The following is a 20,148-nucleotide window of genomic DNA, read 5'->3' as shown; positions in this document are numbered from 1 at the left end:
AAATCAAAGCTGTCAATTTTCCTTGCCGCCGCCGTCCACTCTCAGCTGTCAGCTCAATGCTTGCAATATAAATACAATATACTATATACATATATATTTTATAGACATTCGTAAGCTGTCAGAGAATTGCAGCTGCTCATTATTTTGCACTTTACTCGAACTCCATCTCAATATTACGCTCTCTCTCTCTCTCTCTCCCTCTCTGTCTGTATCTATTTCTACCTTGGACAGATGCGCCAGTTTGCAGCAGCAGCACAGTCGGTGTAATTGGCGCATCCCTGGAGGAAGCAGTGCCCATACCATGCCGTGTCAACTCGGATCCACCCGAAATCGACTTTGAATGGACATTCTCGAGCAGCGGAGAACACTTTGAAGTGCCATCCGGACATTATGCGACCATACAGGATCCCACAATGACCACCAGCAGTGATGTGAGGCGCACCATTGTCGAGTCGAATGATACGCACTTTGAGAGTTATGGTAAGTTTTGTAATAATTTTTGTTGCCTCACAGTATCAATGTATTTTATTGCATCGAGTTTGCATTATCCATTTGCATGCGTTTGCGGTTGAGCTGGCAAATTTTATAAATGAACTGCTAAGGTAGGTCAGTTTAACTGGCTGACTTTCGGTCTCATTTTGGAGTGTATTCATTTTTATTTTTGTGTTCTTTTATCAATATTATGCACATAAATTGAGTTATCTGTGCGTCCCAGTTGGCTTAACCAGTTTGCTCGAGCGAGCAGAATTTATTTAAATTTAACTTTGCCTAAGCCTAATGCAAATACAATGTGATTTGATACGCATAGAACATCTGCTCCTTGCCAGTCGATTTAAACTTCAATTCCAATTATATGTTGTTGAATCCTTTTCTTCTTCTTTTATTTCTCTGTGCAGTTGAAACGGTTAGCGAACTGATCTATACACCGAAAGGAGAACGCGACTATGGCACGCTGGCTTGCTGGGGGCGAAATGCAATTGGCAAACAGTCGGAGCCATGTTTATTTCAGGTGGTGCCAGCAGGTAAGCATGTGAGCCAATGAGAGCTTTTGTGTGTTTCACCAAATTCATTATTGTAAATTTAAATTAAATTTTCTTTGACATATGCGATTACGTTTTTGCTCTCGTTCTTATTTTTTGCCAATTTCATAGCCAAGCCCGGAGCATTGCGAAATTGTACGCTGCGACCGTATGTGGTGACCTCAGCGTCGCTGAATTCATCGAATCAAACGACAATGCATGGCAATCAAATGTTGCAAACACAATACGGCAGACACGATGCGAATTATCCGCACATGGAATACGTACGTGAGCGACATGGTAACAACAATAATAACAATAATAATAGCCGGAACAATGCGGCTGCATCAGCAGCTGCCAATAAAATGGCCAACAATAAAAATATGAAGAGCAAAACCAAAATCAATGCGGCTCCTGTTAAATCTAATAATAAGCAACAGCAGCAACAGCAACATCAGCAGCAGCCAGAGCAAAGATATCGCCTGAATCAACAGCAAATGCAACGTCTAAAAAAGCGCACATCATTTACACCATCGCAGACATTGGCAGCCATCGAAAGACAGCGACAAAGCAAACAACAGCATCAGCAGCAGCAGCAGCAACAAAAACAACAATCGCATAACAAAGCAGGAGCAGCAGCAGCAGCATCAGCAGCAACAGCGCCTACACCAACATTGGCCTACATCAATAACAAAACTGATGGATCACTGGCCAAGCAGCAGACAAAGCAGTTGAAGTCGCGTGTGCGACGAGCAGCGAGTCCAAGAGCAAGTCCAAGTCCAAGTCAAGGCACGATTGCAGAAAGCAAGTTGCCTGAGACATCAATAACAAGCAAAAAGCTGCAACGTGCAACAAAATCAAATTTATCATTGTCACATATAGAAACGTCGGGAGTTGTTGCCGGCTCGAATGTCAAAAACAACAACGGCAAACTGCCAGCAAAGTATTTTAATAAGCGACAGAAAAACATGCACAAACAGAAACAGAAGCAAAAGCAAAACCAGAAGCAGAAGCAGCTACAGCCAAAGCAAAAGCTCAAGCTGAGGGAACAACAAAAGCGTAGCGCAGTAAACGAGCACAACATAATCCATCATTTTGCAACATCAAGGCGAAGAAAGCGGCAAGTAGCAAACGACATCACAGCATCACAAGCAGCAGCAGCATCAGCAGCAGCATCACAAGGAGCAGCAGCATCGGCATCAGCAACAGCAGCAGCAACGGCAATAGAAGCAGACGCAGCAGCGACAGCAACAATGGGGGCAACAGCAACAACCAAATCATCTGCGGCAACTGAGAAAATAAATGCTGATGCCGATGCTGACATTGATGCTGACGTTGAAGCCGATGTTGTTGGCGATGCTGATGCTGATGCTGAGACGGATGCCAGCAGCAGTGGCAGTAATAGTGGCGGCGACATTGACACAATACTGGGCACATTGCGTGCGATTGGCAATGAGCAAGTCAGCAGCAGCAGCAGCGGCAGTACCAGTGGCAGTAGCAACAGCAATACTAGACTAGCATTGCCACCAAATGCGCCACAAATTAGCAACAAACCAGCGGAGGCAGCGCAACAAATGGCAGCAGCAATTAGTGCCAACAATAAGCCAGTCGTAGTAGTTGCAACAGATGCAGTTGCAGCTGCCGCTGATGATGTCAAGACAAACATTGACACAGGAGGCAGTGCAACAACAGTTGAACAGCAAACGGACAACACGAAATTTAAGTTAAACAACATCGAAGACAATGATGGAGATGGCGATGAAGACGAAGATGCTGAGGACGACGATGATGCCAATGGCGACGGTGACGACGATGACGTTGCTAACGAAGATGTTGCCGAACTGCAGACAGACGATGAGTACATGGCAGATGAGCCCACCGACTTGGCCGACTATGACACAGCCGAGGAGCAAGAGCCACAGCAGCAGCAACATCGGCAACATCATGTTGATATTTCATCCCTGGAGCATCAGTTGGACCTCGAATCATTAGAGGATGATGAGGCTGATGCTGATGTTGATGGCGATGGCGATGCCGAACCAGATGCCGATGTCGATGATGATATTTACAATGTTAGCGATGATGATTTTGTGGCTAGCGTTGCACTGTCCACAGCAGAGACAACAACACAGCCACAGTCGCTATCGCTGTCCCAGTCCCATTCGCAGTCGCAGTCACAGGGACAATCGCAATCACAAACACATTCAGAGCCCGCGGCCCTCTCAGCTGAGTGGCAGCAACCTCATTTCGATTACTCACGCATGGAGTACAGCTTCAGCAATGGCGTGGTCACCCAAAGTCTCATCGGTGGCGGTGCCAATGGCTACGATGGCAACTCCGGCACCGGTGGCACCATCAATTTTGACAACTATGACAACATAATATACTCGACCATGGAGCTCGAATGCATGCCCGGCTATGATGGTGGACTGCAGCAGCAGTTCTTCCTCGAAGCCTACGATTCAAAGACGAAAAAGCTTCGCCTAAACATGAGCAGCACTTATGTGGATGTGCCAGTGTTTCGTATAGATCTGACAGGTAAGGTTGCCCATTTTAATTTCGCATTTTAAAGCTGTGATAAAGTTGCCTGCATTCTTGGCTTATTTGTTATTGTATTTGTGAATGTGGTCGGATTTACAGATTGCTATGCTAAGGCGTTGGCATTAGAGCACTTTGGCGCAATGTTGGCAAAGCCACAGTCTAAAGACTCGACTCTGACTTTCATGCGGCTAACAGCAGCAGCAGCAAAACAAAAACAAATCAAAGTAACAAACTGTGCAAAAAGTTAAGCAAGCCAAATTGCGCGGCGTGTTTGGGTTTCAGGAAAGAGGAATAGGAATGGGAGAAGGCAAAGCTATCCAACAGTAGCAGCAGCGGCAACAACTACGCTGTACCACGCAGATTAATTAGTTGAGGCTGCCAGGGCCACTTCATCCTCCCATGTCCCATGCCTCAACTACTACATCCAGCTGGCACATGCTCCTGCTGCTGCTGCTGTTGCTGCCTCTGTTTGTTGTAATGAATTTTAGCTAGTCAGCAAAACTTTTATGCCAATGGCGCTGTGTGAGGTGGGTGCCAAAGCGCTGGGGTTGCTCCTGGGGTTTGGGGATTTACGCTCGCCCGCAATCGTCGTCGGTTGCCAAGGGGCAACAGCAACAGCAACAATAACAACAACAGAATCAGCAGCAGCAACAACAAACAGCCGAAAGTGGCAAAAATTTGAATTAAGTTGTTGAAAAACAAGATTTATTTGCCCAACGCCCAACGAGTTGAGAGCGCTGCTATCCAAAAACGTTATCATATTACATTTTTGATTTTTGGCCCCCCACGAAATGTGTCAAGCACTAAAAACCCAAAATGAGCCAAAACTAATGAGCCACATTTGCAGATCATTTAATGGCATTGCAACTCTTGGCCAAATACCAAAAAACGCTCTGCAAATCGCAATCTCTGCTGCACTGGCAGCTTTTTATGTAACCTCTATCGATGACTTGATACCTTCATTTTTGGTTACAAAACTGGGCGAGGGAAAGAAGGCGAGTCTTTGCATTCTGCGATATTTGCAAAGTCAAACGAAGCGTAAAGTCACGATTAGTTAGACAGGCGTGTTAACGACTCTGGCTTTTGGTTTGGCGGCTATACTTCGAGGGAGGAGTTTACTCTTAAGCCTCAGGGGAGATGCTGCTAGTTGAAGGAGAGTTTTTGAAAGCTGTCGTTGTTGTTGTTGTTGTTGTTGTTATTGCTGTTATATGGGTATTAGTCCTGCCCTGTTTTGTTGCTAGTAGTTGCCATTTTAATGAGCTGCTATGGGTGCAAAACAAAAACTTTTGATGCAAGCATTAAAATAAAAAAAATGGAATAAAAATAAAAGAGAAACTTTTCTTTTAATGCGCGCGGCACAAGTTTCTTTCTAACCAGGACGTGTTAATTAAATGCCTGTTTACCTAATGGAGTTTGCAAACGCAAGTTTTAAATTAATGATCGGGTCAACTAATGGAATTGCTTTGCTTTTCCTCTCTCATTATCCTTCACAGATCTTACGCCCATGGACTATTATCCCGATGCTCATCCAGCGTTGCATTTGGTCGTCTACAGTGTCAACCAAAAGGGACGCTCCGAGCCAATTGTTCTGGAGAATGTGCCCATCAATGAGGCGGACAAGCGTTCAGGTGAGTGACAAAAGATTTTATTTATATAAAATGTATAAAAATATTGTGAAATGAGTGAAGTAACATAAAAGACACAGTAAAAAGCAGAAAAAGAAACAAACGAGTGTTGCGCTCGCACATACAAAGTTTGCATTTCGCATTGTCCCTGGGTGTGTTTGAGTTGGCAAAGTGTTGGCGGTCCCTCAAAGTATGCAACACGGCGAAAAGTTACCGCTCCGCAGGACCAGCACAAGGACACGGGAGCGGGAGTGGGAGCGGGAGGAGAGCAACGAGGTGCTTGGGGAGGGGCGGAACAAAGCATTCATTGCTTTTTAAGCATCATTTCACCTTTAAAAAGTCATTCAAGTATTTGCATAGTCTGCTTAACCGTTTTAGTTTTTTGTAAGTACAATTGTTCTTTTATTTAACGAGTTTTGTTTACGTTAGGGCGACAGTTTCCCACAACTTCCTTGTCCCTGACCCGATGCCAAAGCCGAAGCCAGAGCCAAGTAGTGCTGCTAAGATTTCTTATTCATTCCTTCTTGTTCAACTTTGACGTTAATTTTCTTCAAAAGTTGCATTTTTTCCTCCATTTCCCCGCATTTTGCAATAAAGGAAGCAAAAGAATGTTAAGCTGCATGAGAAAAATATCATTGAAAGGCTTGTTTTACACTCACTTACAACACATTCATCAGGATTCTTTTTTTTGGAAGGGGTGGGCAACATGGAAAGACATTTGCATTACACAACACACACAGATTATTTGTTGCAACATTACGCAGCTTATCGACTTAGCTGTGGAATGCAAATAGAGAATATTTAAGCATATTAATTAACTTGTAACATTTCTAGAGTAACTAGAGTTTAACCAAAATGAAGTGCAACTCACACACATCGAATCAATTAAGGCAAATCAAATACAAATGATATACAATAAATGTAACAAAGTGAGCCGCTTAAGCAGATCAGCAGCCACTTATGCACCTGGCCATGGCCATTATGACAGCACATTGATTTATTACGTTATTACGTTATTAAGTATGGTATGCTGGCTATCGAAATGCTGGCAGTCAATGTAATGTTTATCTCTGCATTGGCCATGGGCAAAATGGGATAAGAGTATTAGTTGAGCAGTAGTATTTGTGCTACTGCGACTGAGACTGCGACTGAGACATTCGGCATGAGCAGAGTAAATCCACTCAATCATCTCTATAATACACATTAGAGTGCGACACATTGCCACACAGCTGGTCAGCAACGTCTACGAAATATATTTGATAGTTCTATGTGTGTCAAGTATGCGAGTGTGGGTGTGTGTGTGTGTGTGTGTGTGTGTGAAGTGTATGTATTTAGGAGAATAATACGCAAAAATGCAATATACGTCAGGTGTCAATATTTGCACCTTGGCAAATTTGAAAGCATTTCATTCGACACTTAGCCAAGCAGATCTGCCAGCATTTCATCTCGTCTCATCTTAACGAAGCAAGCAAGCGTTCTGGGAGCAAGCAATTTCGGCAACATTTTACATTGGCAACGCTTGACGCCACCACATTAATGTAAATATAATCAATTTCATGTTTTACCTGAGCCAAAAAAAAAAACAACCAACAAAAAAATGTGAAATGTGCAGAGAAAAGAAAGATCTTGTTATGCTAAACTGACACACAGAGATTCCCCAGGAGTTACATTATCCACATCGAGCATGCCAGAACTCACACACACACACACACACACCAAGAGAGAGAGAGAGAGCGACAGACAGTTACGTATACTTAGCCATAGTCGCATCTGTGGCATCAAGGTAACAACGCATCAGACGACAACGACGGAAACGAAACAGACACTGAGCCTTGAGTCCCTACACCAACACCAATACCACCATCAGCATCACCACACAGAGCTTCGCTAGCATTCGTTGCTCCTCTCACGTCCTGTCATGCCACACAAAATATAAACGATTACTGTAAGACAAGAAAAATATACATTAAACATGTCTTATCTGAATAAAATATCCCAAAAGACAACGGCGCTGAAAGTAAAGTAAAATAAAATTATATCCTACAAAATACAACGAGTACAGCAGATCGAAGTGGTTGCCTGACTGGCTGACTGGATGACTGGCTGCCTGGTTGGCTTGGTTGTGGTGTGGTGTGGCTGGCTGGCTGGTTTGGATTGGTTTGGTTTGGTTCGGCAGGAAATGTGACCGTCCCGTTGCCCCTTTCCGCTTTCATCGCTGCCGAAGCGATGATGAAACGCAAGGAGCCCAAGCGATAGGCAAAGATGTTGTGTGTCTGTGTGTGTGTGTGTGTGTGTATTACAAGCATGCGATACAGATACATTGTTTGGCTTGGCTTGGCTCTGGCCTCAGCACATCACACATACGCCCGCATGCACAGGACTACAACATTTTATTTATGCTTACTTTGTGTAAACGTAAATGTAACCGTAAACGCATTCCCAGCCAGCCAGGCAGCGAGCGAGCATCGAAGCCAATGGAAGATTCGAGTTCACATGTGAGCGGCATCGGCTCGTAATCCCAATACATTTTAACCAATCCACTTTTTCATCGTTTCATCGAATCATTTATATCACAAACGGGAGCATTAAATCGAATTAAGCTTATAAGAAGACGAAGGCGTAGCATGAAGATGCCGTACCATGATGGTGGCAAAGCAGACGAATTGCTTCGTCCTGCACTCACCAAATGAAACGCATACAAACAATTGGCTTATGAGCGGAACGCAGGACGTTCTGCCAGAGCAATGTTTGTGATGTGGCATGTGAAGTGTGGAGCATGGAGTGCGGAGTGTGTAGCGTGTGGCGTGTGGCATGTGGCTAGCGGTGAGTGCTCTACTTGGTGGGTGACTCCTCTCTGAGCTCTCCCCAACGTTCCCTATGCTGCTCATACTTCCAGGTCCCCATTGGTGTTGCCTGGCTTATCTGCTTAACTTGGGGCATGTGCATGGTCTTCACTTCGCTTCGGTACGGTTTGGTTTGGTTTGGTTTGGTTCCATTCACCATTTCACCCGCTCCCCAGAGCCTCAAGCTGCCCTACCTTGTGTTGTTGTTTTATTGATAAATATTTGCACAAGTGTGAAAATTTCATTACGCCGCTGTGCTTATATTTAAATTACTTTCTTCTCCTTTTTTTTGCTGCTCTCCTTGGAGCAGGTAGTTCAACTCGTATGCCGCTCGACTGCTATCAGTTTCAAGTGTCTTCGCCGTGTCGAATATATATAAATTTTATTTGGCAAGCAACTGCTTACTTTCGCATTCCTTTATGTCCTTTCTGTTTGTGTTTTTTTATTTTTTTGTTCGTTTTTTTTTTTTGGTGTATGAAATGAGTTCCGTGCTTGGGGGATTTGTTGTTGGTGTGAGTCGGTGGCAACCTGATGGCAATCTACTATAAAGTAATCCGACTTCATTTACATCTATAAATACGAATATACATACAATGCGAAATCTATCATGCCATCTATCTATTTGTATTTAACTTGAGCAACTTCGCCATGAACAATTCAATTAAAACATTAACTACAAGCAGCCACAGCTGGCGGATTTGGCATGACGCTAATGGAAAATTCCCAATATAAATGTACATATGTACTTTACTTACTATATATATTTTTCAAAAGTCATGTGCCAACAATTACAACACATGTACAATTTGGACATGCACTGAATGTCTGTGTGTGCGAGTGTGTGTGTGGGTGTATGCTTCTAAACGCAGCCATGCATAAATGAGCAATTTCGCTCGCGGCGCAGTTTCGTCAACATTTGGTAGAGCTGCAAAAAATATTTATTGATTTGCAACTTTGGCTGCTGCTGCTGCTACTGATGTTGGTGCTGTTGCTGCTGTCGACGGCGTCTGGCTGACAGGCACAGGTTTATAAATTAGCAACAGTCTGTCCGTCTACCCTCAATTTCTCCCCCTTCCCTTAATCCCTCGCCCAGATGCCAGTTAGACAGCTTTGGTTTTTCGGTTTTGCCTCTGGTTGTTGCCTCTGGTTCTGGTTGTGACTCTCTCCGGTTCTGGGTGCTACTGATTCAGCTGTGTCCTGTGCTGGCTTCGGTTCTGGCTTTTGCCATTTTGCCATGTTTGCTTATTGAAATTCTGTGTTGCATATCCGCAGGCGCGCATGATTTGTTGAATGTTAAACACATTTTGACTACCCGACGAAATGCGCAAATACGAAATAAACGAAATACTTATGGCCTTGTAATGTATATTCAATTACAACAAACACGCCCACTAAGCTCCCTTCAAAAAATGCTTCAAATAAAGCAGATTTTAATTAAAGCGCGTTGGCGATAAATGAAATAAATTTGCAAACAAAAAAAACAAACTACTACATCAAAAGGGTTACAGCATTAAATGACTAGACTAGTGCAAGCGAGTACGTATTTTTAGAAATTAACTAACTACTTTTATTACATAAGTAAATTAAAAACTAAAGATAATATATATTAAACACACTTGAAGTTACTTATTAGCGGAACCAAGAAAACGGACAGCATAAAATCGGATGAAATAATTCACAAGTGATAATACGAAATTAGTAGCATTATACATATTTTACTAAAGTAAATCTTCTGTAATTATATATACATACATTTTTAACAGTAATTCAATTCAATACTATAGTACGATTATAGAAGGAACAACTTAGACTTTTAGTTGTTTTTCGAATAATATGTATATTTGCAAATAGAGGAATTTCTATACATACATATATAGATTTATTTCATTGGAGATTCCATACTAACGTATTACCATAACGTATACTTTTACAACTCAAATGTTAATCAAATCTTACAATAGGATTATAGACTTTACACATTTCGATATTATATAGAAATTCATTAAAAAACACATATGTAATATTGAAAGCAGGTACAAAACAGAAAAGTCCTTAATAAATGTCAAATTCAGTATCTAATCCAAAACCATATTTTAATAGATTACTGATATTATCGTTAGTAATCCCTAAAAAGCGAACTTTCAACAAATTATGCAACAGTTAAAAGAAAACTATTCTCGGGGATTACATTATCAATTCATTTCTATTTGCAGATGGACGCATGGGTCTATCCATATTGCCGATTGCCGCTTTGCTCACTGGCACACTCTTCACCGTGGGCATTGCTGTGCTGTTTGTGGTTGTGATTGCGGTGCGTCGTCGTCGCTGTCAAGGCGCACGCAATTTGTGCGACGATAAGGACAAGCATTTGGGTAAAGTCAATGTGCTAATCGTCTGGCGCACAATCCTTGATTTGCTTGTTTTGGTTTTTGTTCTGTTTTGTGCAGGCATGGATGTGACAGTGACGGCGCCTCTGGAAACTGGAGCCGGTCATCAGCGTCTCGTGGTGGCGTACACGCTGAAGCAGGGCATTGAAAAGCAGCCGGACATACTGAGCGCACAAAAAAGCGCAACTGGCAGTGACACATCGTCACCTCTGGGAAATCGACAGAGTGGTTTATTTATGGGCAGCAACAGTGCAGCCGCGCCCAGCAGCGTGGCGAATCATAAAACTGTGGATTATGTAAGTGTGTGAATGTGAATGCACAAGTGCACAGCAAGTGCAAGAAGGAGTTGGAGTTGGAGAGCAGACATTGTCATTTGCTATATTGCAGGATGTCAATGCGCCGCACCTGAATAGTCCGCCCTCGCAGTCGAGCACCCTCAAATTGGAGAGTGACACAGCCGCCGCGGCCAAATGTTATCAGGCGCCTTCGGCAGCACCAACGCTACTCTACGATGCCATGCCCACGCTCAGTCGCTACGAGCCGCTGGGTCTCAACATGGGCAGCTATGCAGCTGGCGGAGGAGGAGGAGGCGGCGGTGGAGGAGCTGGTGGTGGCAGCAACAGCACACTCAGCTCGGCGGGCAGTGTGGCCAACTCGACGAGCAATGCGCACAGTGTGGGCAGCAGCAGTCATTATGTCCAGCACTTGCACCACACGCTGCCACATGGCATTTCACAGCCATCGGGCAGTTTGCCGCGTGGTAGAGATCCGCTAACCTTAGCCGATTATTTGACCACCAGCAGCCTGATTGACTACAATCTAAGTAAAGCGGCGGCAGCCACCGCGGCTCCGCTGCCCACGCATATGATGACACTACCAAAGGGCATGGGTCACACTGGTCACGCAGTGCTGCCCAGCAGCAGCAGCAGTTTGTCGCCATCGCCGTCGCAACTCACCACCATCACCCAGAAATCGAATGCTGGGCGTAATCATATTATCACCGACACGCTTCCCGGTCCCGAGAGCTGCGTCTAAACAGATAATTTTGTGGGGGGAGGATGAGGATGAGAGGGAGAGGGAGAGCGGCAAACCGAATTCCTGGCAAACAACAAACAAAAGACTGGCGCACACACAACAGACAACAAAAATTAGTGAAAGAAACAGAAACAGCAGAACAAAGATTCAGAAGAAACGAGCAAAAGATAAAGCTAGAATTATAGAAAGTAAAGAACAAGAAAAATAAAAGAATTGTAGCATAGCAAGCTAGGTATAGAGAAACTTACCAGAACTAGTAAACTAATCGTAACTAGCAAAACGTTATACGACGGTGTCTCGAATCATGAAATTCTTATTGTTAGAACATAACATAAAAAAAACTGTAGATCTCTAAAAACTAGTCAATGTATTTGTAATTTTAATTGTAATTGTATGTGTAATCGTGTGCATGTGTGTCTGTTTGTTTGTAAATGTTAGTTTGTAAGACAGCCGAATCAATTATTTCTTCGAGGCAAAGGCTTAAAAAACAACAAAATTACAAAAAATACCCGTCTTGTTAAATTTGCTGTGTACTTCCAAGCAAAAGTGTTGTTGTTAAATCAGTTGCTTTTCTGTTTTTGTTTTTTTCAAACTGCCGGTAAAAAAACATATCCCCAACTAAACACACACATATCCTTTTGCTGTCTAACCGAGCCTATACTCAAATTTAACCACAACTATTTGAACTGCTGCCCAAGATCAAAGCCAAACCAAGCAGCAGTCAGCCAACAAAAAAGCAAAAAAAAAAAAAAAGAACTCGTAGCCGGCCCAGGGGAAAAAGTTATATTGGACACGTCTTGCGCCATTGCCTTGGCCAGCTCTGGCTATTATTTAACTTTTAAACACGCACCAGCCAAAAACAAGCAGCCAGCACAGCCGGCAGAGCTTGTTTGGAGGCACAGCTAAACCGAGCAGAGCAGAGCAGTGTAGAGCAGACCCGGCAGATTTGAATTTAATGGGCATGCTCTGGGATGTGAGTGGAAGTGGAAGTGGCACTGGCAGCAGCAGCAGCCAGTCGTGGTCGTTGCTATTAGCAGCAATGGCACCCAACAAGTGAGCAATAAAGAAAAGTTTAGAAAAATATGCGATAACCACCCCGTGGACCCCATAATAAGCTCACGAACGATTGAATGGGTATGAAACACAATAAAAACTGAATGGGGCGAGGACGACTGACTGTGTGTGAAGAAGGCAACGGGAACGGGAACGGCAACGATTGAGAGAAAAACTGAGCACGGATTTGTGCGCACGATAGCGCAAAATGATGACAATAAATGGAAAAGTTTTTAATAAGCCAATAAAATGATTTATGTAGCAAACATAGAGCACTAAATTGCTCGGCTCTCAGCAGGTTTATTAACGCGACCAGCTCAATGCGTTTCGATTCGATTCGGTTCAACTGTTGATTTACCAGCAAAAGCATAAATTTCATTAGGCAAACATTTTAGACCTGAATACACAACGAACAACAATTACTATTGGCACTTGGTTTGGAGTTGGCTCTGGAGCAAATTCAAATAGGGAACATTTTTCCAATTAGATTACATTATAAACGATTTGAATGTCTTTTGAAAAGATAGTATGCAATTGTTATCAAGGCATGTTTTGCATATCAGAAATGCATATATATATATATATATATATATACAACTCGTAAACTATTAAGCAAGGTGTAAGATGAGCGTAGATGTTCATATGTTTTATTCGAAATGTTGATTTCCGCCTAAGTTCTATCATTAGAATCTACATTCTGCATATCTAACGAAAGTAACAAAACAATATTACTGATTACTTAAGTATATAGCAAAATCGTACATAATATAGTAAGAGGTGTGAATATTATAAATTTTAAGATGCAAAACCAAAAACATAACAACGTTGTATTGAATGCTACTAGTATAAAGAAGAATAACGATCAGAAAATCATAAACTTCCTCAAATTGTATAAGCCAATGGCCCCCTGCTGTAGATATTCAATATGAATATGAATACGAGAGAGTATGTAGTTGAAATTTTCGAGAACGAAATCATGTAGTTCAACATATTATCATGGCTAAAATGCTAAAAATGTATCTAATGGGCCTCAAGGAGGGCAAGCATTGTACATATATACATATAGTATATACATAAGCACGACGATTGTAACTATCTATGTAAAAATGCTTAAAATATTTGTGATAAAGTAATAGTGTTAATGATAAGGTAATAAAATATATTATGAAAAATATCAACATGAGTCTAAATTGTTTTTAAGCTAGAGAACAGTTGGGTTTCTTTTGTGACTAATATTACCTGAATCATTCACGTACAGAGTAAATGCATTTCAGATGAGAATAATTATGAGCAATTGTAATTTGAAACGCAGTTGAGTATACTCCCCTCCGAGTTCTCAAAATATCCTTATCAAATGGTTTTTGAACATGTTCCGCACTCATTATCTAAAAATAACTATTGTTTTTTGCACAAACAAAAACAGCTTATCACATTGTGCAGAGTAGAGAAAAGGGTATATCAAAGGCGAACTTAGCGACTCTGCTGCCCAGATTGCTGATTAACAGCATCACTTTGCACACATGAGGAAATGCTGACTGATTAAGAGCATTCACTCGGCTGTAGATTGCGATGGAATGGGGGCTTGATTACAAACTGCATATTTTCGTTGCTCACAATCAGAAAATCGCCCCTTCATCCACGCCACTGAACGACTGACTAGCCACAAAAAATATAATTAACGATTACAGTTTTCGACTTCAGTTTCAGTTGTCAAGATCAGTGTCAAGTGCCGGACGTTGCCTCGCTGTTTTCTTAAATAATATATAGAAATTTACAATGAAGTCTGTTGTGTGCTGTGTGATGCTCCTGTTTATTGGTGGCATCGTGGAATGCGCTGCAAGGGCAAGTGTTCAAGGATTCCTTGAAGGAGCATTACAGTCATCATTAATTTTACAGAGGCGTAATCATAATGATCCACCAGCTGACAAGCTGCCAATTACACTGTATTACGAATCACTTTGTCCATATTGTCGAGCATTCGTCACAGAGCAATTGAATCCCTCGATGGTGCGTCAGGATCGTCTTGCCTTCACAGAGTTAACCCTGGTGCCCTATGGCAATGCCCGAGTATGTAGCTTTTTTGTGTAATTTACCATGCAACACTGTAATATTTTGGCGTTGCAGAAAGACAACACGACGGGCAAGGTGACATGTCAGCACGGCGTACTGGAGTGTGAACTAAATGCCTGGCATGGCTGCATCCTGGAGCATCATAACATCACAGAAGCGTTGAAGTTGATTGCCTGCATGATGCGTAGTGGAAAGAATCAGATCGACAAGTGTGCCACACGTTACAACATCGATGTCGCCGCCGTCAAAGATTGCAAAAAAACGCGCAGCGTTGATGATATATTGGAAAAGTATCGCATAGAGACGCAAAAAAATTGTTCACCTTTATTCTGGTGTTCCTGCAATAGCTGTGGATAATGTAAGTTTCGGAGATTCGTCGTTAAAAGTACAAAAATAATCGAGTGACTTTTCTGTATAATTACAGGTTTATAATCAAGCTGACCAAAACGATCTAACTGATAATTTCGACGATTTCTTTTGTGCCAAATATGAAGCTAAGTTCAACAAGAAATTGAAAAACTGCCTTTAATATGGTCTTAGAGATCATGATCACATTGTAATATTCAATAAAGACCGACACGAATACATATAAACATACAATTTAGAAGCTAGTTTTAAAAAAAATAGATAAATTTATATTTACGATTCAATAATTTAGTTGCGCTTTTCGAGCAGTGCCATAATTCTATCCAACTTTTCAGTCTGTTGCAATTGTATTTCATCCAGTCTTTTAGTTATGAGTTGCTCCAATTGTTCAAACTTAAGACTGATATGTTGGTTGATGCTGTTCATATCCATATTGCCAGTAGGAACCGCTGTTGGCACTTGAGAATGCGATTGGCCTGTAATTCCCTTCATCAACGACATGAACTTTTGCATTTTCTCCTCATTATCCTCGGTCTTGCTTTGACTACTGCTGCTGCTGCTTCCGCCTTTGTGCAGTAATTCTTGTATCTTTTGCAAATCAAATGGCTGCTGCTGCTGTGTGGTGATGCCATTGGGATTAGGTGCAATGTGCAACATGGCACCAAAGATGCAAATCTCTTTACTTGACGTCAGTAGCTTCAAATTAATGTTGGCTATGCCGGAACGATCGATTTCCACATCGTAACGATATGGTCTTATGGGCACATCACCTTCACCTTCATCCTCTTCGATGGCAACACCATAAATGGTCTCCAAGTACTCTTGGTTGGTGCCCACAAAAAGTTCTACTTTGGGAGCGCTACACACAAGGGTTAAAGCGGCAATTTTGAAACGCGGTGAGATTTCAAAATGTAGCTCGCATGGAATGGGAGCGGATTCATTGTTGGCGAACAGCACAGCTCGGTCCTCGTTGACAACATCGTCCAAGGCAGGTCTATAATACAGGAAAGTATGTCACTCAAATAAACCAGTTTTTCTCTTTGGGCGTCGTTGCAATATGCAATATGCAACTTGTAATTCTTTGTCTTACTTCACAAAGACATCCTCCTCGTAGTGACGTGTCGGTATCAGCTGGGACAGCTCATTGCCTGCCGTTTGTGTCCAGCTACAGCGCGAAATCACTTTTTCTGTCATATTTTCTCGGTTGTTTAAATACAAACACAAAAAAACGTTACCAATTCACTTTTAGTCTGAATTCTTTGTTTATAGTCTTCTTCTTCGCAAGTTCGCATTCACAATGGCCAACTGTTGCGTTAACAGAACTCTCGCCAAAGAGCAACCGTTGCGTTAACAGCGCACAATTACAGAGTTGTATTTAACATTACAGCAAACACATAACGTAGTGCAAAACGTTACGTCAGAGACTTGCGCGCACTTAACAGAGCCGCCTCATAGACAACAGCGTTGCAATTTGACAAGTACGACCTTGATTGGCCCCCTTGTAGGTCATATTTAAGTAAATCCAAAGGAAAGCGACAGTGCTCTTCTCAGCGCCATCGCACTTGGTTGAACATAATTTTTCGCAAATTAATCCGCAATAATATGGGTGGCAAATACAAGATTGTGATGGTCCGCCACGGCGAGTCCGAGTGGAATCAGAAGAATCAATTCTGCGGCTGGTTCGATGCCAACCTCAGCGATAAGGGTAAGCAAATTGCTTATCACATAATCATTAACTCAACTCAATCGATAATTGTCTATGTGCGTCGCAGGCAAAGAGGAAGCTCTAGCTGCTGGCAAGGCTGTTAAGGAGGCTGGTCTCGAATTCGATGTGGCTCACACATCGGTGCTGACTCGCGCTCAAGTCACCTTGGCAAGCATTCTCTCGGCCAGCGGCCACAAGGAGATTCCCATCCAGAAGACTTGGCGCCTCAACGAGCGTCACTATGGTGGCCTCACTGGTCTGAACAAGGCCGAGACTGCTGCCAAGTATGGTGAGGCTCAGGTGCAAATCTGGCGTCGCAGCTTCGATACACCACCACCACCAATGGAGCCAGGACATCCATACTATGATACAATTGTCAAGGATCCTCGCTATGCTGAGGGACCCAAACCAGAGGAGTTCCCACAGTTTGAGTCGCTAAAGCTGACGATTGAGCGCACACTGCCATACTGGAACGATGTGATCATTCCCCAGATGAAGGAGGGCAAACGCATCCTGATCGCTGCCCATGGCAACAGTCTGCGTGGCATTGTCAAGCATTTAGATAGTGAGTAGACTACACTCTAAGTCTATATTATGTATATTAACACATCAATTTGCAGATCTCTCCGAGGATGCCATCATGGCACTCAACTTGCCCACTGGCATCCCATTCGTTTATGAGCTGGACGAGAACTTCAAGCCCGTGGTCTCGATGCAGTTCCTCGGCGACGAGGAGACCGTCAAGAAGGCCATCGAAGCTGTTGCCGCCCAAGGCAAAGCCAAGTAAACAAACTAAATAGCCACCAAAAAACAAAATGAACTATAGTCAGGCACAAAGTTAAAGAAAATGGCAGAATTGCTTCAGAGGATTGAAGGCGCCTCCCATGTTTGATTCCTTACCCATTTGTTGTTGCAATTAATTGGTTCATCATCCCCTTCCCCACGCTACTGTTAATAAATAATTTATTGTATTACACACACTCAAACAGAAGACATTTATTTTAACATTTACTTTCGCTTGTTCTTCTTACCATCCTTGGCCAACTCCAGACCCAGGATGCACTTGGGCGGCACCTTGTACGTTTCCGTTAGCAGCGTGTATATGAAACGTATCTGATTGCCTTGCACCTGCAACTGTTCGTGCTTCTGATGAGGCAACTTGACAATCGTTGTGCTCGCCGCTGCGCCTTGTTTACAGAGTTTGATCAGCTCGGCCATAATGATGCCATAGGCTTCAATGTTGCTCACGAGCGTGACTTTTTTGTTGCCCGATCGTGTGGCTAGCGACATTTGAATCTGTGGCTTGCCACTGGTATCCTTGCCACTGCACATCTGATACGAATGCTCCATTTTGCTAGTAATGATCGAGGTGATTTCACTCAACGTTGCCTCACGATTGCCGCACAAATCGCGCAAAACTTCATCGGGTTCTACGATTTTGGTTAGAGGATGAATAGCAGCATGTTTGCTCACATATTCGCGAACAATCTTCTTGACCTGAGCCACGGGAATGCCCTCGCCTCGCTTGTAATTCAGCTTGGTAAAGAAGGCGGCCGTCACATCGGTCACCACGTACATTTCCTTGAGCTCGGAGTGAAAGAGTGGCGTCTCTGCAGCTGCGCTAGAATCGTTTGTCTTCACATCTGTGATGAAATTCAGCAGCTCGGGATGCTCCAGGTCCACTGAGATGATTTTGTCCACACCTTTCGTTTCCTCGCGTACCACAATGAAGCCTTGGTCGACCATCTCGGCCAGAAAGTTGGACAACTTCTTGTATCGTGTCTTCTTCAGGTCGATTTGCTCGGACGCCTCGTTGACCACATAGAGTCGATAGAAATTGCTGGTTAAAAGCGGCAGTGGCAGCTTTTTGCCATTGTTCTTGAGAGCCGCCAGAAATGCGTTCTTAAGCATCGTCTCCGGCGTGGGTTCATTGTCAGCTATTTCTTCCGGCTCGTCGAGATTCAGAGAAGCTGTGCTGGCTTCAATTGCATCCGTAGCTGGCTCTGCTGGAAGTTCAGCTGCTTGCTCCGGCTGTACAGGCGTCTTTGGCGCCTTGCGCTGTTCAACAGCCCCCAAAGCAGGAAAATCATCCGTGGTCAGCGGTTTGGTGCGCATCACCGGAATCTGTTGCAGCAAACTGGGCTCATGTGACCAGAGCTTGTCGCCAAACAGATGCAGCACTTTGACAGCAACGCCATGGCCACCACACATGTACAATTCATCACTAGAACGCGCCAATTGGCCTACAGCGACCGCTGAGCTGTTGTTTGTCAGATTGATGCCAACTAAAAGTAAGGTGTAAGTGAAATAGTTCAATAGCTAAATGATATTATCAACTCACCTAGCTGCCCCTTCTTGTAATGGCCGTACATGCTTAATCCCACGCCCAAGGGAACCACGCCAGGCAGCATTAAATCGGCGCCATTCGTCAGTTTGGGCAGCACACCTTCGTGCGTGGTGAAATATGGAATTATCTCTGGCGTTGTCCACAGTGTGTACAATGTGGGCACCAGTTGACCACCATCCAATTCAAAGAACATTGGCTGTTTGTCCACACAATAAACAAGGCTCGCTGTCCCGCCATGTGTCAGAATTTTCAGCTGCGTCACATTCGCTTTTGCCGGTAGCAGATTTTCCACGCTAATGTGTGGAAAAGCTAATTCCAAACGTGCGCGCAATTTCTTCGCTTCGGATCCCTTGAGCGCTGCGCTGCTCTTCAGTCTATAGGGCTTTAAAAACATGTGTGTAATTTGATTTTTTTGGTGTGCGCACGTCAACACTAAATTGTTATAGGAAATAACCAAATGCAAACAATTGGTTAACAATAGACACCTGCTATGTTAACAGAACAGCTGTTTTCTTCTTTATGTTGTGACCCATAACCCAGTAGTAAATTTGCTGCAGCATTAATGTGATTGCCAATTTACTGTTTACTTTAAATGTTCACATTAAATTAATCCGTACAAATATATACCGATTTTTTATAAGTTATACCTAATAGAATAAAAACTAAGCTAACGTCAAATAATATAACAGCATTCAATGTCGAATATATATAACTTCAAATCACCATAGTCACAATTTGACGATTAGTGCAGTGAGCTCGGCTGTGAAATACCCGCTACCCATTTCCAATAATATATATTTTTTGAAAATATACCAATTTTTCTACCGCAAAAGTACTGAAATATACCGAAGGCTATATTTGATATATTGATATAGCAAAATATATCATAGATTTTAAAATATACCCTATGGTAAGCAAACACTGCTAAAACCCAAATTCAAATACAATTTTTATCTGATCGCAATTAAATTTTTAGGAATAATATATACTGTAGTTATTTTAGAATTTTTATTTTCGGGAGCAGAAGTGGGCGTTAATAATAAAAATAATAAATAAATTATGGCCTCTGAGATCTATGTGTTTATACGGAAATACGGTTGTCTCGGTTGTTGACGCTAATCGGATATGCCTCCTTCTGTCTGCAACATACATACATT

At 42.8% G+C, this 20,148-nt stretch overlaps 5 protein-coding genes across 5 annotated transcripts in view; 3 read left to right on the top strand and 2 right to left on the bottom strand.

Annotated features, from left to right (window-relative positions):
• Positions 1–12,032, top strand: part of LOC132783907 (uncharacterized) — an 81,475-nt gene extending 69,443 nt beyond the window's left edge. The window contains 7 exon segments of the mRNA XM_060789218.1: positions 232–480; positions 897–1,022; positions 1,152–3,557; positions 5,054–5,188; positions 10,242–10,400; positions 10,476–10,711; positions 10,803–12,032. Of these exon segments, the coding sequence (XP_060645201.1) occupies positions 232–480; positions 897–1,022; positions 1,152–3,557; positions 5,054–5,188; positions 10,242–10,400; positions 10,476–10,711; positions 10,803–11,450 (3,959 nt within the window). The 3' untranslated portion in view covers positions 11,451–12,032.
• A 2,161-nt stretch (positions 12,033–14,193) lies between these two features.
• On the top strand, positions 14,194–15,226 carry LOC132783912 (GILT-like protein 2). The gene is given in 5 exon segments (XM_060789223.1): positions 14,194–14,345; positions 14,400–14,570; positions 14,628–14,897; positions 14,899–14,931; positions 14,998–15,226. Coding segments are annotated over 5 exon segments (645 nt in total). The 5' UTR covers positions 14,194–14,279; the 3' UTR covers positions 15,103–15,226.
• On the bottom strand, positions 15,108–16,249 carry LOC132783910 (uncharacterized). The gene is made up of 2 exons (XM_060789220.1): positions 16,030–16,249; positions 15,108–15,933 (listed from the first exon to the last, which is right to left on the bottom strand). The coding sequence occupies exons 1-2, from the start codon at positions 16,131–16,133 to the stop codon at positions 15,228–15,230; spliced, it is 810 nt and encodes a 269-aa protein (XP_060645203.1). The 5' UTR covers positions 16,134–16,249; the 3' UTR covers positions 15,108–15,227.
• A 181-nt stretch (positions 16,250–16,430) lies between these two features.
• Positions 16,431–17,624, top strand: LOC132783911 (phosphoglycerate mutase 2). Its single transcript, XM_060789221.1, has 3 exons — positions 16,431–16,644; positions 16,712–17,209; positions 17,265–17,624. The coding sequence occupies exons 1-3, from the start codon at positions 16,542–16,544 to the stop codon at positions 17,429–17,431; spliced, it is 768 nt and encodes a 255-aa protein (XP_060645204.1). The 5' UTR covers positions 16,431–16,541; the 3' UTR covers positions 17,432–17,624.
• Positions 17,481–19,637, bottom strand: LOC132783909 (eukaryotic translation initiation factor 2D). The gene is made up of 2 exons (XM_060789219.1): positions 18,986–19,637; positions 17,481–18,929 (listed from the first exon to the last, which is right to left on the bottom strand). Exons 1-2 carry the CDS (start codon positions 19,383–19,385, stop codon positions 17,653–17,655), a joined length of 1,677 nt encoding a protein of 558 aa, XP_060645202.1. The 5' UTR covers positions 19,386–19,637; the 3' UTR covers positions 17,481–17,652.
• Between the last annotated feature and the right edge of the window lie 511 nt (positions 19,638–20,148).

The sequence above is a fragment of the Drosophila nasuta genome, chromosome 2R, assembly GCF_023558535.2.
Source record: "Drosophila nasuta strain 15112-1781.00 chromosome 2R, ASM2355853v1, whole genome shotgun sequence".
In the NCBI taxonomy this organism is placed as follows: Eukaryota; Metazoa; Arthropoda; class Insecta; order Diptera; family Drosophilidae; genus Drosophila; species Drosophila nasuta.
Note: the sequence above shows the minus strand (reverse complement) of the source record. Positions and strands in the feature narration are given on the sequence as shown.